Raw genomic sequence first — 18,661 nt, 5'->3', positions numbered from 1 at the left:
TACAAATGCCTTCGGTTATGTTAGCAGTGGGCATAAATTGGAGCCAGACAGTCTGTCTGTGGACTTCTGTGCTAGATTGGGCCATCTACTAGTGAATGCCTCTTAGGAGACAAAGTAAAAATATCTCAGGAGAACCAACACTTAAAAGTTTTGAGGAGCCAGGCTGAGGAAAGGAGCCTGAATCCTTTCAAAAAATTGCCCCTCTCTTAATGCCAAAATCAAGTGGTTTAATATTATGTAGTGGCATCAGGAGAAAAGCTTTAAATATCCCCCCCCCCCGATACAACTAAATAAAGACATGTACTAATACAGCTCCTTTTTATGGCACCCTTTTATTCAAATTACACTGGGGCACAATTTGAAAAGTAATAAAATTAATAAAATTGTCTTCCCTAAAATGTCTGCATTCGGCTTAAGAGAATATTTCTTTACACTGATGCTATGCAGACTCTCTCTAACTAGTGGGACTTCATTTTAAGAGATAGGTGGACTGCAGAGTGTTTCCTCCAGACACTACCCAGCTGCAAAATATTTAAGAGTATGTCTTTTATCCCTGTGCTGAAACTATCCTCAAACATTTAATAATATTGAAAGAATTTATCCCAGGCCAATGAGCCACAAAAAATCAAGGTAGCCTTGGCAATAATGGAATCTTGAGTTTCTGGATGCACAGGGGTGGGGTGGGGAGCGGAAGCAAAATGGAGCTCCCAGAAGTCACAGACAGGAGAAATGCCCTATGAAGATATGAGGAGAACAATACAAGAATATGAAAATGCCACCAAATTCTGTGAGGCTGTTGCAAGGTTCAAAAATCACGATTCACAAGTGGATTAGCAGTTGCAATACACAAAAATTGTATCACAACAAAAGCAATTTGTAGGATTAGTGTTTTGAATTTGAATTCATGAGTCACATACCTTTCCATATTTTTGTGCATAAGATCCTGTAAGAAGTGAATGGAAGACAATGATAGTTTCATCCAAATCCCACACAAATACGCGCTGAAACAGAGGCATTGACAAACATCAGTGGACATAAAACAGTAGGAAAACCAAAGACAAGTTATAATCCCCCAGCAGACAGCACAGAACTGAAATAATTGTAAGAAACTACCAATATATTCTGGTTGGAACAAATAATGGGAAGTCTAGACTATGCTGAACTGATCTGTCTGGTAGTAGCAATTTGCAGGGATGGGACAAACAGCACCTTCTTAAGAGTAAAAAGGAAGTCCTATACAGGCTGAAATGTAACTACTGTATTTGGCGGTGGGAGGATTTTATGAACACAAGAAGAGGAGTGTCAGTTGGATGAAGCCAAAGGCCTATCTACTCCAGCATTCTGTGTTCACTGACCAGAGAGATGTCTGTGGAAAGCCCACAAAAATGAAAACAAAAGCACTATTTAATGACATGTAGAAACTGTTCTAGAAGAATACAAGACATATGCAGAAAGCTAATACAACACAGTGATGTGTTTTCATTTCGCCTTTCAAATATTTTAGTTAATATTTATTAGCATGGGGTGCTTTTTAAAATAAAAAAACATTGTTTACTAATTTGAAATAAAATAAACACAAGTAAAATAAATATTCTAAATTAGATTACTCAGTAGGGTATCAGGAAATTTTCTGATGCATCTAGGTAGAGCAGGAAAGTGTAGTGCAGCCAGTACAGAGAATGCAGAGCTACATTTAATACAACAACGTCTTAATGTAGGAGTTGTTGCTGTTCCTGCATTTCTCAAGTACATACCTCCAAGTCACTGTCAGGAGGGGGTGATGGGTTATTTTTCCGTCCTCTGCCCCTTGATTTTGACCCAGAACTCCTACACGTCCTTTCATCCAGATCTTTGATTGGTGTTGAAGGGCTCTGTACAGTGTCAAACTCTCCTGCAAACAAAACAATTAATGAAAAGGCAATTTTATTTTTAACATAATATAAAAGACTCTTATATGCTTTTTATATTTAACACTGCTCCCCTCCCCAAATTTTTAAAGTGCTCCTAAAGTTCTGAAAATGGGGATTTTGTTTTATCTGTAAATTACTTGTTCTTCCTAGTGAAGACAGGCCCTTCTCAGTGGTAGCTCCTAACTTATGGAACTCCTCCCTAGGGACATTTGATTGGCACCAATGAGTACCAGTATTTTTTAAAAAGCCTTTAAATCCCACTTCTTCCAATTGTATTTTAGTTATGTTATTTTGGTAGTTGCTGTTTTAAGATTAGTTCTAATCCACTTATTAAAAAGATTATTTGGTTATTTTATGCTAGGGGGTGATGACTGCCCTACTTTCACTAGAAAGAACAAAATAGGAAATTCTTTCCAGTAGCACCTTAGAGACCAACTGAGTTTGTTCCTGGTATGAGCTTTCGTGTGCATGCACACTTCTCATACCAGGAACAAACTCAGTTGGTCTCTAAGGTGCTACTGGAAAGAATTTTTGATTTTGTTTTGACTATGGCAGACCAACACGGCTACCCACCTGTAACTAGAAAGAACAGTAAAGGTATAAACAAGTTAAAAATAAGTCTACTAATGGTGGTAGGGCAGTATATTCATTCAGATGTACCAGAACAGTTCCATTCTATGGTAGTACATATTCTTTCTATGCTCTTCAAAAATCACTCTCATAGAACATTTTGCACCACCTGCCTTCTGAAGTTGGCCTCTGTAGAAGGCTAAGTACCATGTAGAACAAGCGCAAATAACCATTCAGAGAGAGAATTCTCTCTTCTGAGACTTTATGAATAGATGTCAAGGTGAGTTTCTTTAAAGGCATGTGTGGAAGAGGTTCAAGGCAAGCTGCTATGAACACAGACAACATTCAAAATGGAAACCTGTACTGTCAGTGGTAGAGAGCAGGAGAGGGCGGAGCTGGCGCGCATCCTGGGTGTGTGGCGTGCTGCCCACAGAGGCATGGTGCACCATCTGTGGGGGCGTGGTGCCCAGCGCGGTGGGGGGGGGGGGGGAAGCAGCCGCGATGGCACCCCACTGGGAACGCACTGCCAGGGGCAGTGCACTCCCCCCACACTCCTCTTCCTCCGCCAGTGTGTACTGTACAGCTGATGAAGTTCCCGGAACCCTATCCTTTTGTTGGTGACCTGAAATTATCATTTTCTAGCTTTTAAATCTGAAAGAACAGCAAGCTATTAATTAAAGGACTTTCTGAATCCCAGATTGCATAAATAATAATCCTTCCATGGTAGAAACTATAGAGGAAACTCTTCCATATTACTAGCACTAAGAAATAAAGATTTAACAGGGTTTATTAACTATTTATTGAAATTATTGTATCATTCCTTTCTGTGTCCAAAATAGGACCACCACCCCATTATATCAGTTATATAATCCGAAAGTTCTCCTGGAAGCCAACAGACACAACGGTGTTGGAATATCAGAATGACAACTATTTGTGAGTAGTTAAATAGAACATTTCTGGGTGCAGAAGTGTCCCAGTTGCACACAGTGACATAGTAAACATTGCAAAGGGTAGAAAGAAAGCTGAAGATGTTGACTTTGATTGCTTTTTTTCCTCCAGTGGCAGAAACAACTAACAGGAATGGACAGGATTTAATCAACATGTTTCCAAGGATGGGGCAGATTAAACAACTTTGGGGTTCATGCTGGTTCTCAGTGCTGCAATTCACAAGCTTAACATACTGAGTAATGTGTAGTGCAACAATGCATGCATGTTTCTGAAAGCCTAGGGTTAGGTTACTTGATAAGAGTTCATTATCAGAGCACAGTGTGGAAACAAGCTTGCACGCGGATTCCTCTTATCCTGAAAACGTGGGATAGACACTTGAAATTGGAGAATGGAAACCTGTGCTGATGGCAAGTGATGCCATATCCAAATCCTGCAGAGATGTTTTACAGATGCATGAAAGGATGTGCAACACTTCAGCGCAAGTGTAAAGACAGCAAGAAGACATGTTCCATGTACTGTAATGACTGCTCCCCACATTAAATGGGGGGCGACGTTTGCGTGGTCGCACGCAGCCCCCTGAATTCCTGGGCGACACCTGGGGCAACCCCCACACATTCTGGATAACCCTGCAGTTTCCCAGATCCCCGGCTGGGGGCTGGGAAGGATAAACGCCCAATGCCTGAGCCAAGGTCTCCCTACATCTGAATCTTAATAAAGTTGTGGCCAATTTTAATCCCATAGCATGTTGTTGTGTGTCATTATTGTGCTCGGGGGTCGCCTAGGGTTTGGGGGACTCCGCCTGTCCGTGCAAAAGTAAATTGTACATATGATAGATGTATCTATGGGCTGAATGTCAGCTTCACAGCTCAAGAGTTTACTGATCTAAGGCTGTATTTAATGTTGCAGTTCCACTGGCACAAGAAACTTTCATGTGAACATCGGAACTTACTCTTCTGTCCCTTCCAGGCTGCACCCTGCATGCACCCTCAAAACCAGTTCAAGAGGATTTGGGGGACTGTCCAGAGCAGATTGGTGGAGCATCCAGGGGAGCGGGCAGGAGTGGAAACAGAAATCCTATTATGTTTTTAAAATTTTGACAAAATTGAAAACTGCCATCATTTTTGCCTAAGTTTTAGAGGAAACATGGACACACACACACAATGGCTTTTTGGTTCATAGCTGTCAACCCTCCCTGCTGTTTCCCAGAAGGTGCTAGGGATCTAACTAAAGAAAGACAATTTCTTTCTCATTACAGGACTATATAAAAATGATCAAAACTGTCTTTGCAAATATAACTTAAAAAATAATTTTTAAAATGCCAGGTTGGATCCAAACTAAGCTGCAGTGCAATCCTAACCATATATACAGGGATCCCACCCCCCACTTATGCACCAGAATGTATCTTTTTATGGTCAGCAGCACACACATTGTGCCTTTCAACACAATCTAGTCAGTTCTGATGATCAGCTAACATAATAACATTAGAACTAGGAAAGGAACAGATGGGGTGAGGGGAGATGTAGTAATTGAGTAGTGCTTTTGCACCAGAAAGGTGGGGTATAAAAATTGAGATTTTACAGTGCTGCAGCATATAAGCTACACTGCACCATACACTAAACCAGGGGTTGGCAAGGCCTACCGGGCATGGGCTGGATCACTCCCGCGGAAATCCTCCATGGGCCATACCGGCGCAGCGTGACGCTGGAAATTGTGTCTGCACAGAAGCGATCTTCGGTGTCTGGGCCTGCACAGAAGCGATTTCTGGCACTGTGGACATGCGCAGATACGATTTCCGGAGCCACAGAAAAGAGTCCCTGCGCTGTGCCAGGACTCAGCAAGCAGGCGGCTTGGTTTGGGGGTGGCTCATTGGCTGGTTAAGTGACCCTCATGGGCCGCTTCCGGCCCATGGGCCTTAGGTTGCCGGCCTTCTGCACTAAACAGTTCAAGAAGCTGCCTCTAAATGGTGAGGAAGGGGCAGAGTGAGACCCTGAGGCTCAGTTTCATTGGGCAACTAAAGTTTTGGTTGTTACATGTGAACCACATGATTGTGTGACTTGCTCTTTCTTTGCATATATATACAATTCTAATATACATAAGTAGTCAATCAATCACAAGATAACTGTTAAAACAATTAATCAAAGTTGTACTTTTGAGTCTTTGCTAAGACATCACACTAGTTGACATGCAAGGAGCAACTTGGTTAAACATGAGTTTGGCAGACATTTCTGATGACTAGACACCAATAACTTATATTTATAGCTCCAAAACTTACGATGTCTGCAGTGGCTTTCTATAATTGGTAAACTTTATAGAAAAGCAGTCAGCCATGGCATAAATATTATCAATAAGTTATTTAAAGTACTGAAAGGATGGAACTTTCCACATAAGAAAAAAGCTATGGACAGAACAAATACCACAGTCCCAGTCCCAGTTTGTCTACAGGGCAATCACAACTTCTTGCACTACACTATTTAACTAGGCACTATGTCAAACTTTCCCAGGTCGAAACAGCAATAATAATACACACTTGACTTTCCAAATGAAACAAAGCATACCAGAAAGAGGTTATGAGGTAGTCTGTGAACTTTTTCAATGACCCAGAGATATAGTTTTGTGGTTAAAGGCATAATAAAAGGCTCTGAAAATCTGTGTGGCTATGATTATGTGGCAGAATCCTGAGAATCTCAACTTTCTTGTTTAGCTCTTGCAACTGTGGATGAAAAAACTTTGAAACGAGAGGGCAGCTTTTGCTAAAAGAAAACAGATATGTATACGGGTTCCGTAGACCAGAAGTAGGATTTGATTGTACAGTAACCTCTTTATGGGGCTCAGTTCCTATCTTTCTCCACATACTTTCTATTTTCCCCCTAGCCTAACACCTTCTCCAAAATTTCAAAATTCTGCAAAAAACAAACATCTACTGCAAACAAATGCACAACTATACAATTTCAATGCACAAATCAAAGTGAGCATGAAATATGTCCAAAAGGAATAATTATCAAATGCAGAATATACTGCTCCATAAATAGGGCATTGACTGCAGTAATAATAATAATAAAAATCATTTCTAAAAAGAAATAGTAATTTAAGCCACTTGAATGGTATGTAGGGATATAACTTATACAACTTTTCAACTTGTGTCACCATTATAAAGGTTTTAAGAAGTAAACATACGCATTTGTTCTAAATAAGATTGCAGCCCACTAATAAGACATTTTAATTAATTAACTATATGAGTTTTAGTCAATTTGTAGATTCATCTATAAATTAAATTTGCAAATTGGTAAAATCAATATTTATTGAGCATGAAACATGTTTTCTCTGTTTTTAGATGACACACACATGCTGTAACTTAGAAGAGATGTTCTTCCTGTGTATGAGAAACAGGAAAATGCCTCTTTTAAGATAGTACTTCCTAGACATAGTTTTTATAACAACAATTAGTTTGACATCTTTTAGAAAACAAATCTGCTTTCTGATTATCAGTTGCAACAGTATGTCGATTAAAAGTTTTTAATTAATCTGACTGATTTAGTAACCAGAACTGTAAAATGCATCTAGCTTCTTCTTTTGACTAGTAAATATGTACAAGTACAAGTCCACCTTGTATGTAGTCAGACTGCCCCAGTGCATGTAATACTTTCATGCATGAATTCAGCATTATATGTAGTTTTCTGGTTGCTTCATTTATCAACCCAAACCTATTTAAAGATGTAGTTTGTTTAGATATAAATTTTATTTATTTATTTATTTATTTAGACACTTCCATGGAACTCTTCAGTTTAAAAAAAAAAAAATCAGAGCAGATGGGATCCAAAGGACGCCAAGGGCTCCTAGTCCCCTGTAACAAAAAACCAGGGAGAAATGTAAACATGGCAGAGTACAGAGTTGAACCTGAGTCTGTGTGGTCTAGGTCCAACATTCCAGCCACTACACTACAGTGGCTTACCATACTGACGTATGCGAGTTTATCTATTCACCTATTTGTACAATAACTTACATTTGCCGCAATGACTTAACAATAACAAGGCAGAAGTATATATATTCTATGCTTTTCAAAACAGGGGCTTCTCAAATAGCCCTTGCACCTGAAATACAGTGGTACCTAGGGTTAAGAACTTAATTTGTCCTGGAGGTCCGTTCTTAACCTGAAACTGTTCTTAACCTGAGGTACCACTTTAGCTAATGGGGCCTTTCGCCACCAGGCGATTTCTGTTCTCATCCTGAAGCAAAGTCCTTAACCCGAGGTACTATTTCTGGGTTAGCAGAGTCTGTAACCTGAAGCATCTGTAACCTGAGGTACCACTGTATAAGCTTGCCCACTCACTTCCTATTCTCTGTAGTGTTGAAGTGATCATGCAACACTTGCCACAGTGTCACACCCACTCTGAAAATACATCACATGCCTCTATCCTTCTGTACCACTTTAAAAATACACTCATCTAAATGGAATGCAATGTTTTGAATGTGCAAACCATGAACCTCTAGTACAATTCTCTATCATGCAATGCAGAACACTGTGAAAACTTTGACACCAGCTTGTTCATTCTCCGTTTCAAAGAATCTGATATTAGAATACAAGTTCTGCCATTAAAATATATGCTAGAATGCATTTTGTTACAACTAATTCTATCACATACACAGTGAATTTAGCTCCTCCTTCTAATATGTCTACTATGGAGAGTTTCTATATATAAGACATGAAATAAAATAGAACGGTAATCATTAGTAGCCAAAATCGCAGCTGCTGCGTGTAGTGTTTGTTTATTTCACCTATAAAGAACTATTATGCTCAGAAGAGTGTGCACTATATTATATTTGTGTGCACATGCATTGTCAGTAATTCATACATTATCACTATATGCTCACGTAGAAAAAAAAGACCATTGGTACTTACAGTGAATGGGATTTCTTAGGCCTATTGGAGTTGATGTCAAGGATGGGTCTGTTTGTTTTTCAGTTTTCAAACAAGACTGAGCAAAGCAAGAACGAGGACACAGAGAGTCACAGACTGACTCCTTTTTGGTGCAGGCAAAATAGAAAAATAGACACATACCCATCCTTTACATCAGCTACAACAGGCCTAAAAGAATACAGTACTTCAAGGTGTATTTCAAACAATGAACCTAATGTCTGCTAAATGCTCAGAAACAAGACCTTCTTGGATGCTGGGAAATAAGAGAGGTTCTGGTAGAAAAGTTAAGTCTCTAGATAGGACAAGTGTGGGCCTGGCTACAACAAAATGTTGTGCCAGTTAATTCATACTTTATGTACCCTCCACAACTCCACATTTCTGTTACCTCTCATTTTATCTTCTCTAGTCTATAAACTGTCCTGCCATTTCTCTCATTCTACCTCTGTTCTTGCCTGACCTCCACTGGCAGTTTGCCTTCTACTCTCTGATATAGCCTCTTGGTTTGTCTCATTTGCTTTTTCACCTCCTTGCCTCTTCTTCTTCCTTTGCATCATCTGCTCCAGCTTCATTTATCTTGTGTCTCTTTGTTTACATCTTTCCCCAGCCTCCACTGGTTCCTCATCCAACTTCCTTCTGCCATTATACTTAACCTGGAGTTTGTGAAATGACTTTAAGAAGCCTGATACCAACTTTTTATGGCAAGAGAATTGCAGAGGCAAGCATTCATGTACAGTAGTGTTTTAGCCTTTGCGGCAGCGGGAGGAGGGAGGGGTTCCTCCCTCGCGCTCCTTTTCTCCAGATTTTTTTGTACTGCAGCAAACCTCAGGACTTTGTCAAGCCTGCTGGTATCTCCCTCTTGTGCCTGGCTGCTGCTAATTTTGCTACATAAGCACTTATGCCTGAACATCCTAGGACATCCTTTTCCACATGGAAGCCCCACAAGGAAGGCAGCGCTGCGGAATTTCCATAAATGAGTAAGATTGCAGTGTTGGAACAAAGGGTTTCCTTTTCTTAGGCACTGGATAACTTTTTCAAACAAGCAGAACTTGTACAAAAGAGACTGATTCCATTGAAGCAGAATATTGTAACTGAAGTTTTTAAACAATTTCTGAGTCAAAGCTGATAGGAGCTGGGGAATATCTGATTTGGGGTGGTTACTGCCTTAGGGAAGAGAGTGTAAATGTTTCAGATCACTGAAGAAGAGATCAGACATAACTTGGCAATGAGCCTATAGAAGAAAAGGACAGACATTTTAAAAAAACAAAGTTTCTTATGAGAAATTGCACATGAAATGATTGCAGTATATAGGTTTTACATAGCAATACAGAAGTTTCCAAACTAAGGTAGAGTGCTGTTCAAAGGCAATGCTGAAAAAGTGGGCATGTCAGTCCAAGGATATAAAATCTACAGAAAGAACTAGGAAAGGTGTATTGAGTATGTGTTGTTCTATACATAAAGGACAGGAGTCCAACATACTAGGAAAGTTCCAAGGGATATACTTATTTACAGAAACAATGTGAGCTGAAATGCCAAACCCAAAATGCAATTTAGTACTGGGAACATATCATCATCCTTCACCAAAACTCTGAGGGTGATTTTGAGATGAAGAAAGAAATCAAGGAGGTAGCCAAGCGAGAAAATGTTGAAATAATGAGCAACTGGAAATGTAACAGGATTGGAATGTAACAGGAAAGACACAAGTCCAAGAAGGAGCAAGCATATTTGACAAAAGCCTACAAAAGGCAAGAAGCATTTTTAAAACTGAAAGTGTTGTCTAAATCATGAGAACTAAACTCTAGCAAAAAAACCAAAACAAAAAACCCCAGTAATTGATTTTAAGTCTACTTGGGAGCTTTAGGTGAAAGGCTATGTATGCTTATGTGAGAAAAAGCTCTACTGCATTCAGTGGGTCTTACTGTCAGTTAAGTATGCATGGAATTGCAGCCTAAGTAGTATATATACATGCTGTTGGATCATTCCCAATCTATATGTTTGTTGACATCCTCAAAGAAAAGAGAAGGCTTTCCAATTCAGAAGCCATGGTGATTCTCCATCATAAATGCTCCATCATCTTCTATATACTCACCTGGATGAAGATCTGTGCTTGGTTGACTAGTCAGCCCAGGGAGAGATTCCTGGAGCTGGTACGTTGATGATGAAGAAGAGGTACCATCTGTGGTGTTGTTTGAGGTCATATATGTTCCATATGTTGATGTTGAATAATACTGTGGATATTGGTTTTGGCCAAAAGCTGTATATGATGGATAATCCTAGAATGATAGAAACAATGTTTTAAATTCTAGCAAGATTTTCTAAGCATTCCCATCTAAAATACAGCAATGTGAAATAAATTCTTGCCCAGTCCATTCAAAATACTTAAAATTGCTAAGTCAAATAAAATATACTTTGAAGTTTATGGAAATAATAATAATCATACCTGTTGTGAACTACTGAAGTTTGTAGAATTTGAGACTGAATTGTTTGCATAAATAGTGGAGGATGGTGTAAAACTAGAACCTAGAGTTAAAAGAACAATTCTGTATAAGAACTAAGTAATACATTATGCACAATGCAGACAAATCAAAAGTAAAAAATCTGAAGGTTTCATATATAAATATAAAGAATATGTAAGTGAAATATGCAAATATTAGCTATTCTGATATCTCATTAAAGAGATAATTATTTATAACTATATACCACAAACAATGCCATCTTCTGCTTTAAAAATCTAGTTGCCAAAGCTTTAATTCTATGCTATGATTTCCATATAGAACAATCCAACTTCACAGAAGCACTAATGAAGAAATCTATGCACTCAAATTTCACTCTGTAGATCGGTGAGTCCTTGTTCTCTTTCAACAGCTTCTTTTCATCTTTTTCCTGCCATTTCCCCTCCTGGAATTCAGTTCCAATGACACACTAATGAAATATGGTGGATGGCTTGGAAAAGAAGGCAGGGGGGGGGAGCAGGGATAAGGACACTAATCTTGAATATAGAATTTGATTCAGACTTGTTCTTATTTACACAGCAATGGAACTTGAGCTAGTTATCACTGAAGTCATGGTGATGTCAGTGGGTACACTCTAAGCATAATTAAAAATGGATCAAACTTAATAGTTCATACGACCAAAAAGTCTATGATGTGATAAAAATCTAAGAAAACATACAATTAATACACACTTACCCAATAACTGTCAGCTTTGGTTGCAGCAGGTTTCCGGTCCCCTTACTTGATTTTTATTTTTATTGCAATTGTACGAGGCTGCAGCTGGCAACCCATGCACTTTACTAATGTGCTAAAACAGAAGAAAGGTTACAGAAAGTCCTTCTGTATCCCTTCATTCTGTTAGGTATTTTAGGGGCAGAACAGAATTTTTAGAATTCCTGCACCCTAGGTATCACCATTTTCCTTTACCAACATAACTAGGAACAAACAAGATGGGAAGAAGGGCCACGTGATTGTTCCAAATGTAGAATCCAACACAATCTAAATGTTTAGAACATGTATATGCTCAATGATTTAATGTCCTGTCAGAGATCTCCCAATTTCAGAACTGAATGCCAAATACAATAGACGACAGGATATGCTGGTATCCAGAGATATGCCCAAAGGATCATTTCACGTGCGGCTGGCTTAGTTAAGATTGTTGTCTATATCATTCTCAAGAAGGTATTTTCATATTTTAAAGTATCCCACCAGTGTATGAAATGTTGTCATCAGATAATTCATGAGTAACTTTGTTAACACGGTACATGAGGCTGTTATTCACAAATATTAAAAGCGAGTTATGATAAAGAATTAGAAAATAATCAACAAAATTATCTTGGCACAATTTCAGATTATCATTCATTTAAACAACAGACAGCTATTGTAACTGTAATGAAAGAAACAAAATAGGAAACAAAATAGGAAATTCTTTCCAGTAGCACCTTAGAGACCAACTGAGTTTGTTCTTGGTATGAGCTTTCGTGTGCATGCACACTTCTTCAGATACACACTGAAGAAGTGTGCATGCACACGAAAGCTCATACCAAGAACAAACTCAGTTGGTCTCTAAGGTGCTACTGGAAAGAATTTCCTATTTTGTTTCCTATTTTGTTTTGACTATGGCAGACCAACACGGCTACCCACCTGTAACTGTAATGAAAGAGTTTATCAGGTGACATGAAGTTTCACTCAAGATACTTATCACATAAATAAGAAATGCATAGATTCTGAATTGGTTCAAAGATAACACTAAAGAGCAAGGAAGGACAGACAATTGGTGACTGACCTGGCATTTGGTATGAATATGGTGTCTGGCCTGGCTGTGGTGTGGAGAACCCTGGGCTGTAACTAAGGCACCCGGACTGCAAGGGTGATTGCGTTTGTGAAAGTCCGCTTTCTGTCTTGATGCCTGGCAACATTACACCCAAATCTGCATAAGAAATTAATTTTCATCTGATTCTTATAGATGGGTGGAAAGCACAGCAGTTCCATGATGTCAAAAATACTTGGAATAAGAATAAAGTACAAGTTGAGGTCAAATACCGTAAGTGGGTAAACTGTAAGGTTGCCCAGTCTGTGAATAGGCTGTATACACTGCTGGCTGCTGCATTCCTGAATACTGGGTCTGACTGGCATAGGCAGACATTGTCTGTGCTGCTGGAGTAGAAAGAATATGTGGATAGGGCCTAGAGAACAGGGGGGGGGGATATCATCACAGGTGACAATAAATACATATTAAATTTATTCAAACAAATAGACAATCCCACATATTCTCATTCCTCCTCCTCACAATTATTCATGAAGGCATATCATAGTTAAATTGTTCTTTTCCACACTAAGCCCAACATGGCAAATAAAAAATTAACTATCATTATTAATTTAAGCTATTATGGATTGCACACAATAGTGTCCTTCACACAGACATAACTTTTTGATCCTGCAGAGGCTTCTGCCAGTGGAATAGGGAGGAAGACAATTTTAACCAATTCTCCTCCTTAAGTTCCTGGTCTGCTCCAATGAGTCTGCTAACCTTCTCAAGTAGATTTTACGGCATGTGAGAGCTGCAGGAAGGAGGGAAAATTAGAGGAAATTGCCTACCTATTCTATAAATAGAAGCCTCTGCCACATCAAAAAGTATTTTGTCAGAGCAAGGGACACTACTGATACAGCCCTATAAAGCCACACTGACTGTTACAAAATTATTCTGGGCTAAAATAATTGTGGGCTATAGGTTGAAACCTACTTTACAGTTATACACTATGAAGCAAGCAATAGTTATTCATTGCAGAGATAAATCAAAAATACGTTTAAAGCAGGCATGTCCAAAGTCCTTTTCAGGGGGTCTAATCCGGTCCCTATGGCAGTTTATTTCCTGGGGTAAAATCATTTAAAAAGCTCAACATCTTCAATTTTCAAAAAAAGGTTAACAACTTTGGTCGGCCTTCACTTCATCAAATCTGGCCCTCTTTGAAAAAAGTCTGGACACCACTGGTTTAAAGGAATCTTATATCTTGATTCCCGTTGCTAAAGAAGTTACAAATAAGTAAATTCCTTTGGTATCCATTGAACTGAATGACCACTCAGATTACATAAAATGCATTTTATATAAAACAAAAGTTAGTTTTAATACTCTTTAAATAAATGACCTAAAATAAATGATATACAGTAATATGTAAGAAGGTGCATGCTCACTAACTTGGAAGAATATAGCTGAGGCGAATACTGATGTGATGATCTTGGACTGTAGCCACTACTTGTTATTACTGCAAAAAACCAAGGGTACAGAATGTTCAATGTATGAGAATAATTGGAGCCAATAAAGTACCATATTTTTCCGCCCATGCCAGAACCCAAAACTGAGCCACCCACGGCAGAGGCTGAGCCCAAACCTGTGAATTCACTATCCATGTATAAGAGAACCGCCAATTTTTGATAGCAAAAAACATTCGTCTTATACACAGAAAAAATACGGTATTTTATAAACAATATCATAACTGTTGAATCAAAGTATGACTGCTCTGATCAAAGTTGCTATGAAACAGACATTTAAACAGCTATGTTCCATATTTTAGCTAGAAACCTAACACAAATAAAAGCCACTGAGTATGATGTCCAATATTCTGTTTCATCACTTCTGTACAACTGATGACCCAGAAATGCAGCCCACCAGCCTTGCAAGGTGGCCTAACAAGGGTATGGTATACTTGTTATGTTTACTGATGGGGACTTCAAAACACAATGTGTTTGTTTCAGATGCAACAAAGTTTCTCAAGTAATACAAGTTTTAAAGTAACATATTACAGTATTCAAAACACAAGTGAGACTTAAAAATAACCACTTGCCTAGTCAATTGTGGTGAGTAGAATTAAGAGGTAACTACATACAGACATTTTTAAAAAGCTGGCTCTTTTTCCTCTTGTAGGCCACAAATGAATAACTGTGACAGTTTAGTTCGCTAAAAAAGTGGACATTTGTATACTTAGGACTGTTTACTTTCAAATGGTGGCACACAGCAGTTGCATTCAGCACAGCTGTGGACCAGCCTGGATCCCTCCTTCCTGCTCTTCCCGGTCACACAGGCTGTTGGGTGCCTGCCTGTTTGAACCAACCATGGCCTATGCAGTGAACCATACAAGCCTCTGGACTTGTCAGGTCCGTTTGCTGGGTATTTAGTCAAGCTGCATCTCTTCCAGCCAGCTCATTTGGAGTTGGATTCCCCACCCTCACACCCTATGCAACAAACTTTGGTGCTGCCCAAAGGTGAGCATGCAGGCCAGGCATGACACCTAGCTATGGAAATACTTGCTCACTTTATTCATAGGATGACCCTTAACCTAGGGTCGACACAGCCAATAATCAATCTGCAGTTGGTTGCTTGATTCAGGATACATACCCATTGCCTGCACCAAAGCCTACTTACACCTGTAAGCAATAAAGTTGTGGCCTATTTGAACCCAAGACTTTGTCCTGTCTCTCTATTAATCTTCCTTTTCTGAGCCCAGCCAGCCACAAGCTCCCTATGCCTGGGCACCCAATTTGCAATATTGGCAAATACTTCACAAAACTAGCATTTTCTAATAAAAATATAAACCCTTATACAGAACTGTAGGACCAATATAAGTCTATTGTCCATGCTGTTGTGACAAACTCTGGAGATGTCTGGGGTTAGGTTAGGTTTGGCTTCATGTCTTACTACATTACCATGTGAACTTAAACCACACCACACCTATACATAAAGCATGGTTTGGTACACTTGGCACAGCAGAACCAGTGGCATTAATTTATTTCCCTCCATGGACCGAGTTGGAATTGTTTACCATACTGGGTCAGTCTACTGTAGACACTCCATGCCCATAGTAGATTCTGTGCTTCCAAGGGATTCAATAAGGAGAGGATGGGAAGCCATATTATGCATGCAATGCTAAATGATGAATGGAACTGCCATCTCCAACACAGTATATGAGTAAATTTGCTCACATGGGAAGGACGTCTGTCTGTGTGAATAAGGATGCCAGCACAGTTCTAGATGCATAGCAATAACTTTGGGGCAATTGTTCATGTGAAAGAGGTTTTGATTTGATTTTTTAAAAATTGGAGGGAGAGGCTAGATAAATAGGGCCATAATACAAAGCTCGCACAAGAGATTTTTATTAATGCAGTGGAATTTTTTAACAGCTGAGCCCCAGGCCATATATCATGATTTACTTCTCAAACAGCTGATTTTCAAAAGCTATGCAGGACAAAGCAGAGGACTACAGTCCAAAGTAAAGTCAGTTTAGAACAAAAAGAAAAGAAAACCATTAGGTTCAACCGATTTCACATTTCTTTGAATCCTGGGCTTATGTTGATACTATTGCACGTTGATTACATCTGATTATCTCCATTTATAAAAGCATAATGCTACAAACATAGGAGGGCTGCCAGCAGGACTTGCTTTATTTCCACACACCCCAAAGATGTAGCACATCTATTTAATTTTACACAGAAACAATCAAGTGGTCTAGTACAGTAGCCATCAACTAACTACATGCCTATACAAAGAGCAGCTGTATATTTCTAGGCAAGTTTAAATTATGACAATCATATCCTATTAAAAATCTTTCAAGAGTACTGCGCAGCCTGGACCGAATCCAAACATTTTGAAGTTTCTTTCCTCTAACCATCTGTCTTGACTAAGACAGATGTGCTCCAAATATATGTATTCTAAAATTTTGAACCAATGCCTTCGCAGCAAATCCATACTAGGCAAATATACAAAGTGTCTTTATTAGGCCATCTGCTGTTCATTCACTTTTGAAAAAGATTAAAGCATACGTGAAGTAGCTCTGGAATTTCTTTCGTCTAATTGATCATAATTGTACTTCAAAGTTTACCCTTCTTCAGTATGCCATAATGGTACTAGCAAACAGCCTTCAGAATTGCACAAACATGGAATAGTTCCTCACTATTTTGTGAAATAGACTATGGGCAGGATCCAAAGAACTGGACAACTAGTTCTAGGTGCCTAAGGGAGCTTTGGGCTTGAGATTCTTGAAGTGCATGGACCCACTATTTCACATGACAGCATGGGACTCTGTTGATCAAAGCAAAAATAAATAAATAAATAAATAAAATCCCAATGGCACATGAAGGGCTCTGAGCTCCCTAATGCAATTCTTTGGAAACCTGGCTACATCAACAAGCTCATTAGCTGAATTTAAAATTTCCATCTCAATATAATAGAAACTGGAAATTGGTCCTTACCATGAATTTCTGTTTGAAGAGTGGACTGGAGGACACTGCATGAATAGAATGACTCCTCCCACTGGAACAGATATGTCTTTTTCAAGTCTTTTGCTTCCTCTTCCAGGGGGAGGATCCATTCCACCCTCAAGATCTATCTGGCAGATCTAATAATGGACCCTCTACCTCACAATGTAAGCATAGCCATAGTGACCATGCCCAGTACAAACAACAACAACAAATGACACAACAAACACAGACAGCAATTGGAAATTATGTAACACCACACTTACACACCTACAGGTATTCAAGCTAGGACAACAAAAATGTATGAATCCATACTCCGTAAGAATAAGAGAATGTAGAAGGAAAAAACTACAGTATGTGTTTACTGAATATGATAAGCAATTGCTATGGAAACAGTGCTTACTGTAGAGGCCTGGTCTGGAACCTAACCCATGGTGTTACTTGGATGGTAGATACAATCACCTGCAGTATCTTGGCTAGGGCCATCAGGTCTTCTGAGGAATTTGTTAGTAAATGAACCACTGATTTTGAGCATTCTCTCTTGACAGGGAGAGTGTTTCATTTTTCTGGTGTCCATTCTTGTGCTGAGAAGTTGCTGTGAGAGCTGCAGCTGACACACTGTTTTATTTACTAGAAAACTGAGTGAAAGGAGCACTTTCTTGATGCTCTTGTACTACATTCTGCCAGAGCTGGCAGCAACAGAGACTGATGAGTTATGGACCATTAGTGGCATTTGCTGGGCCTCATGCAGTGCAGCTATTTAGACAGAAGGGAAAGGAGAGGAAGGCAAAGTCAGTGGGGAACTTGGTCTGCCTTAGTCTGCCTTGAGAGTCAGAGGGGGCAGCAGGCCTATTTGAAACCACATTATTTGCAGGGGGTGGAGGCCCTTTGAACCCCAGGAATTCTCTCTCCCACAGAAGCAGAGTTAAAAATGGTCTTTGCTTTTGAGGCTGGCCTGGATCTCTCCTCCTCTCCAGATAGCTCCTTGTCTTGTCTGATATTCAGATGTCTCAGTTGCTCTCGGTTGTCATGGGCATGTTGTTGCTGCTGCTGCTGCTGCATATGGTCTCACCTCTTTGCCCACTAGGGTACGTAAGGGATCCTCAAGGAGTCATTGCCCTCAACACAGGGCCATTCCATATTAGCACTCTGAACTCTGCTACCTAAGTTTTAACCAAAGATTGGTTATTCTACTAACTTAACTACTTTATCAGGATAGTAAAAAGATAACTTAATTGTTATTAAGGAATTTTGAGTTTGCATCCTTATTTTGATGAGTAACTGACAAAAACAGACTTAACAATACAATGAGTGTATTATGACTTTACCTGACCCAGTAAACGTGTCAAGAGATCCATCTCCACTTGTTGTTGCTGTTGATTCATTACTGTTCATAGGTTCTGTTTTGACTGCAAGGAGAGACACTACATAGAAAAATAAGCAAACATGAGATTTTACTTCAAAAATTTACACATAATTTACCATGCACACTATAGCAAAAATCTGCATGAGTGAATAAAAAATATATATACAAATGTGGAAACTGTTTTGTATGATTCTGAGAATAATCTACTACAACA

General features: G+C 39.2%; 1 protein-coding gene across 17 annotated transcripts in view; it reads right to left on the bottom strand.

Moving 5' to 3' along the window:
* The window catches only part of EYA4 (EYA transcriptional coactivator and phosphatase 4), a 105,073-nt gene that overhangs the window by 15,973 nt on the left and 70,439 nt on the right, over positions 1–18,661 (bottom strand). For 12 of the 17 annotated variants that reach the window (XR_004426232.1, XM_033143801.1, XM_033143805.1 and 9 more), the window contains 8 exons: positions 18,410–18,505; positions 14,029–14,095; positions 12,876–13,018; positions 12,619–12,762; positions 10,781–10,860; positions 10,430–10,613; positions 1,755–1,891; positions 918–1,001 (listed from right to left, as the gene is read on the bottom strand). Coding sequence is in view for 16 of the 17 variants with exons in the window: in XM_033143801.1 (XP_032999692.1) it covers positions 918–1,001; positions 1,755–1,891; positions 10,430–10,613; positions 10,781–10,860; positions 12,619–12,762; positions 12,876–13,018; positions 14,029–14,095; positions 18,410–18,505 (935 nt within the window). In the remaining variant the exon portion in view is untranslated. The remainder of the gene's footprint in view (positions 1–917; positions 1,002–1,754; positions 1,892–10,429; positions 10,614–10,780; positions 10,861–12,618; positions 12,763–12,875; positions 13,019–14,028; positions 14,096–18,409; positions 18,506–18,661) is intronic. The other 5 variants (XM_033143802.1, XM_033143811.1, XM_033143810.1 and 2 more) reach the window with 1 other exon arrangement.

Source organism: Lacerta agilis, chromosome 3, assembly GCF_009819535.1.
Source record: "Lacerta agilis isolate rLacAgi1 chromosome 3, rLacAgi1.pri, whole genome shotgun sequence".
NCBI classification, from domain to species: Eukaryota; Metazoa; Chordata; class Lepidosauria; order Squamata; family Lacertidae; genus Lacerta; species Lacerta agilis.
Note: the sequence above shows the minus strand (reverse complement) of the source record. Positions and strands in the feature narration are given on the sequence as shown.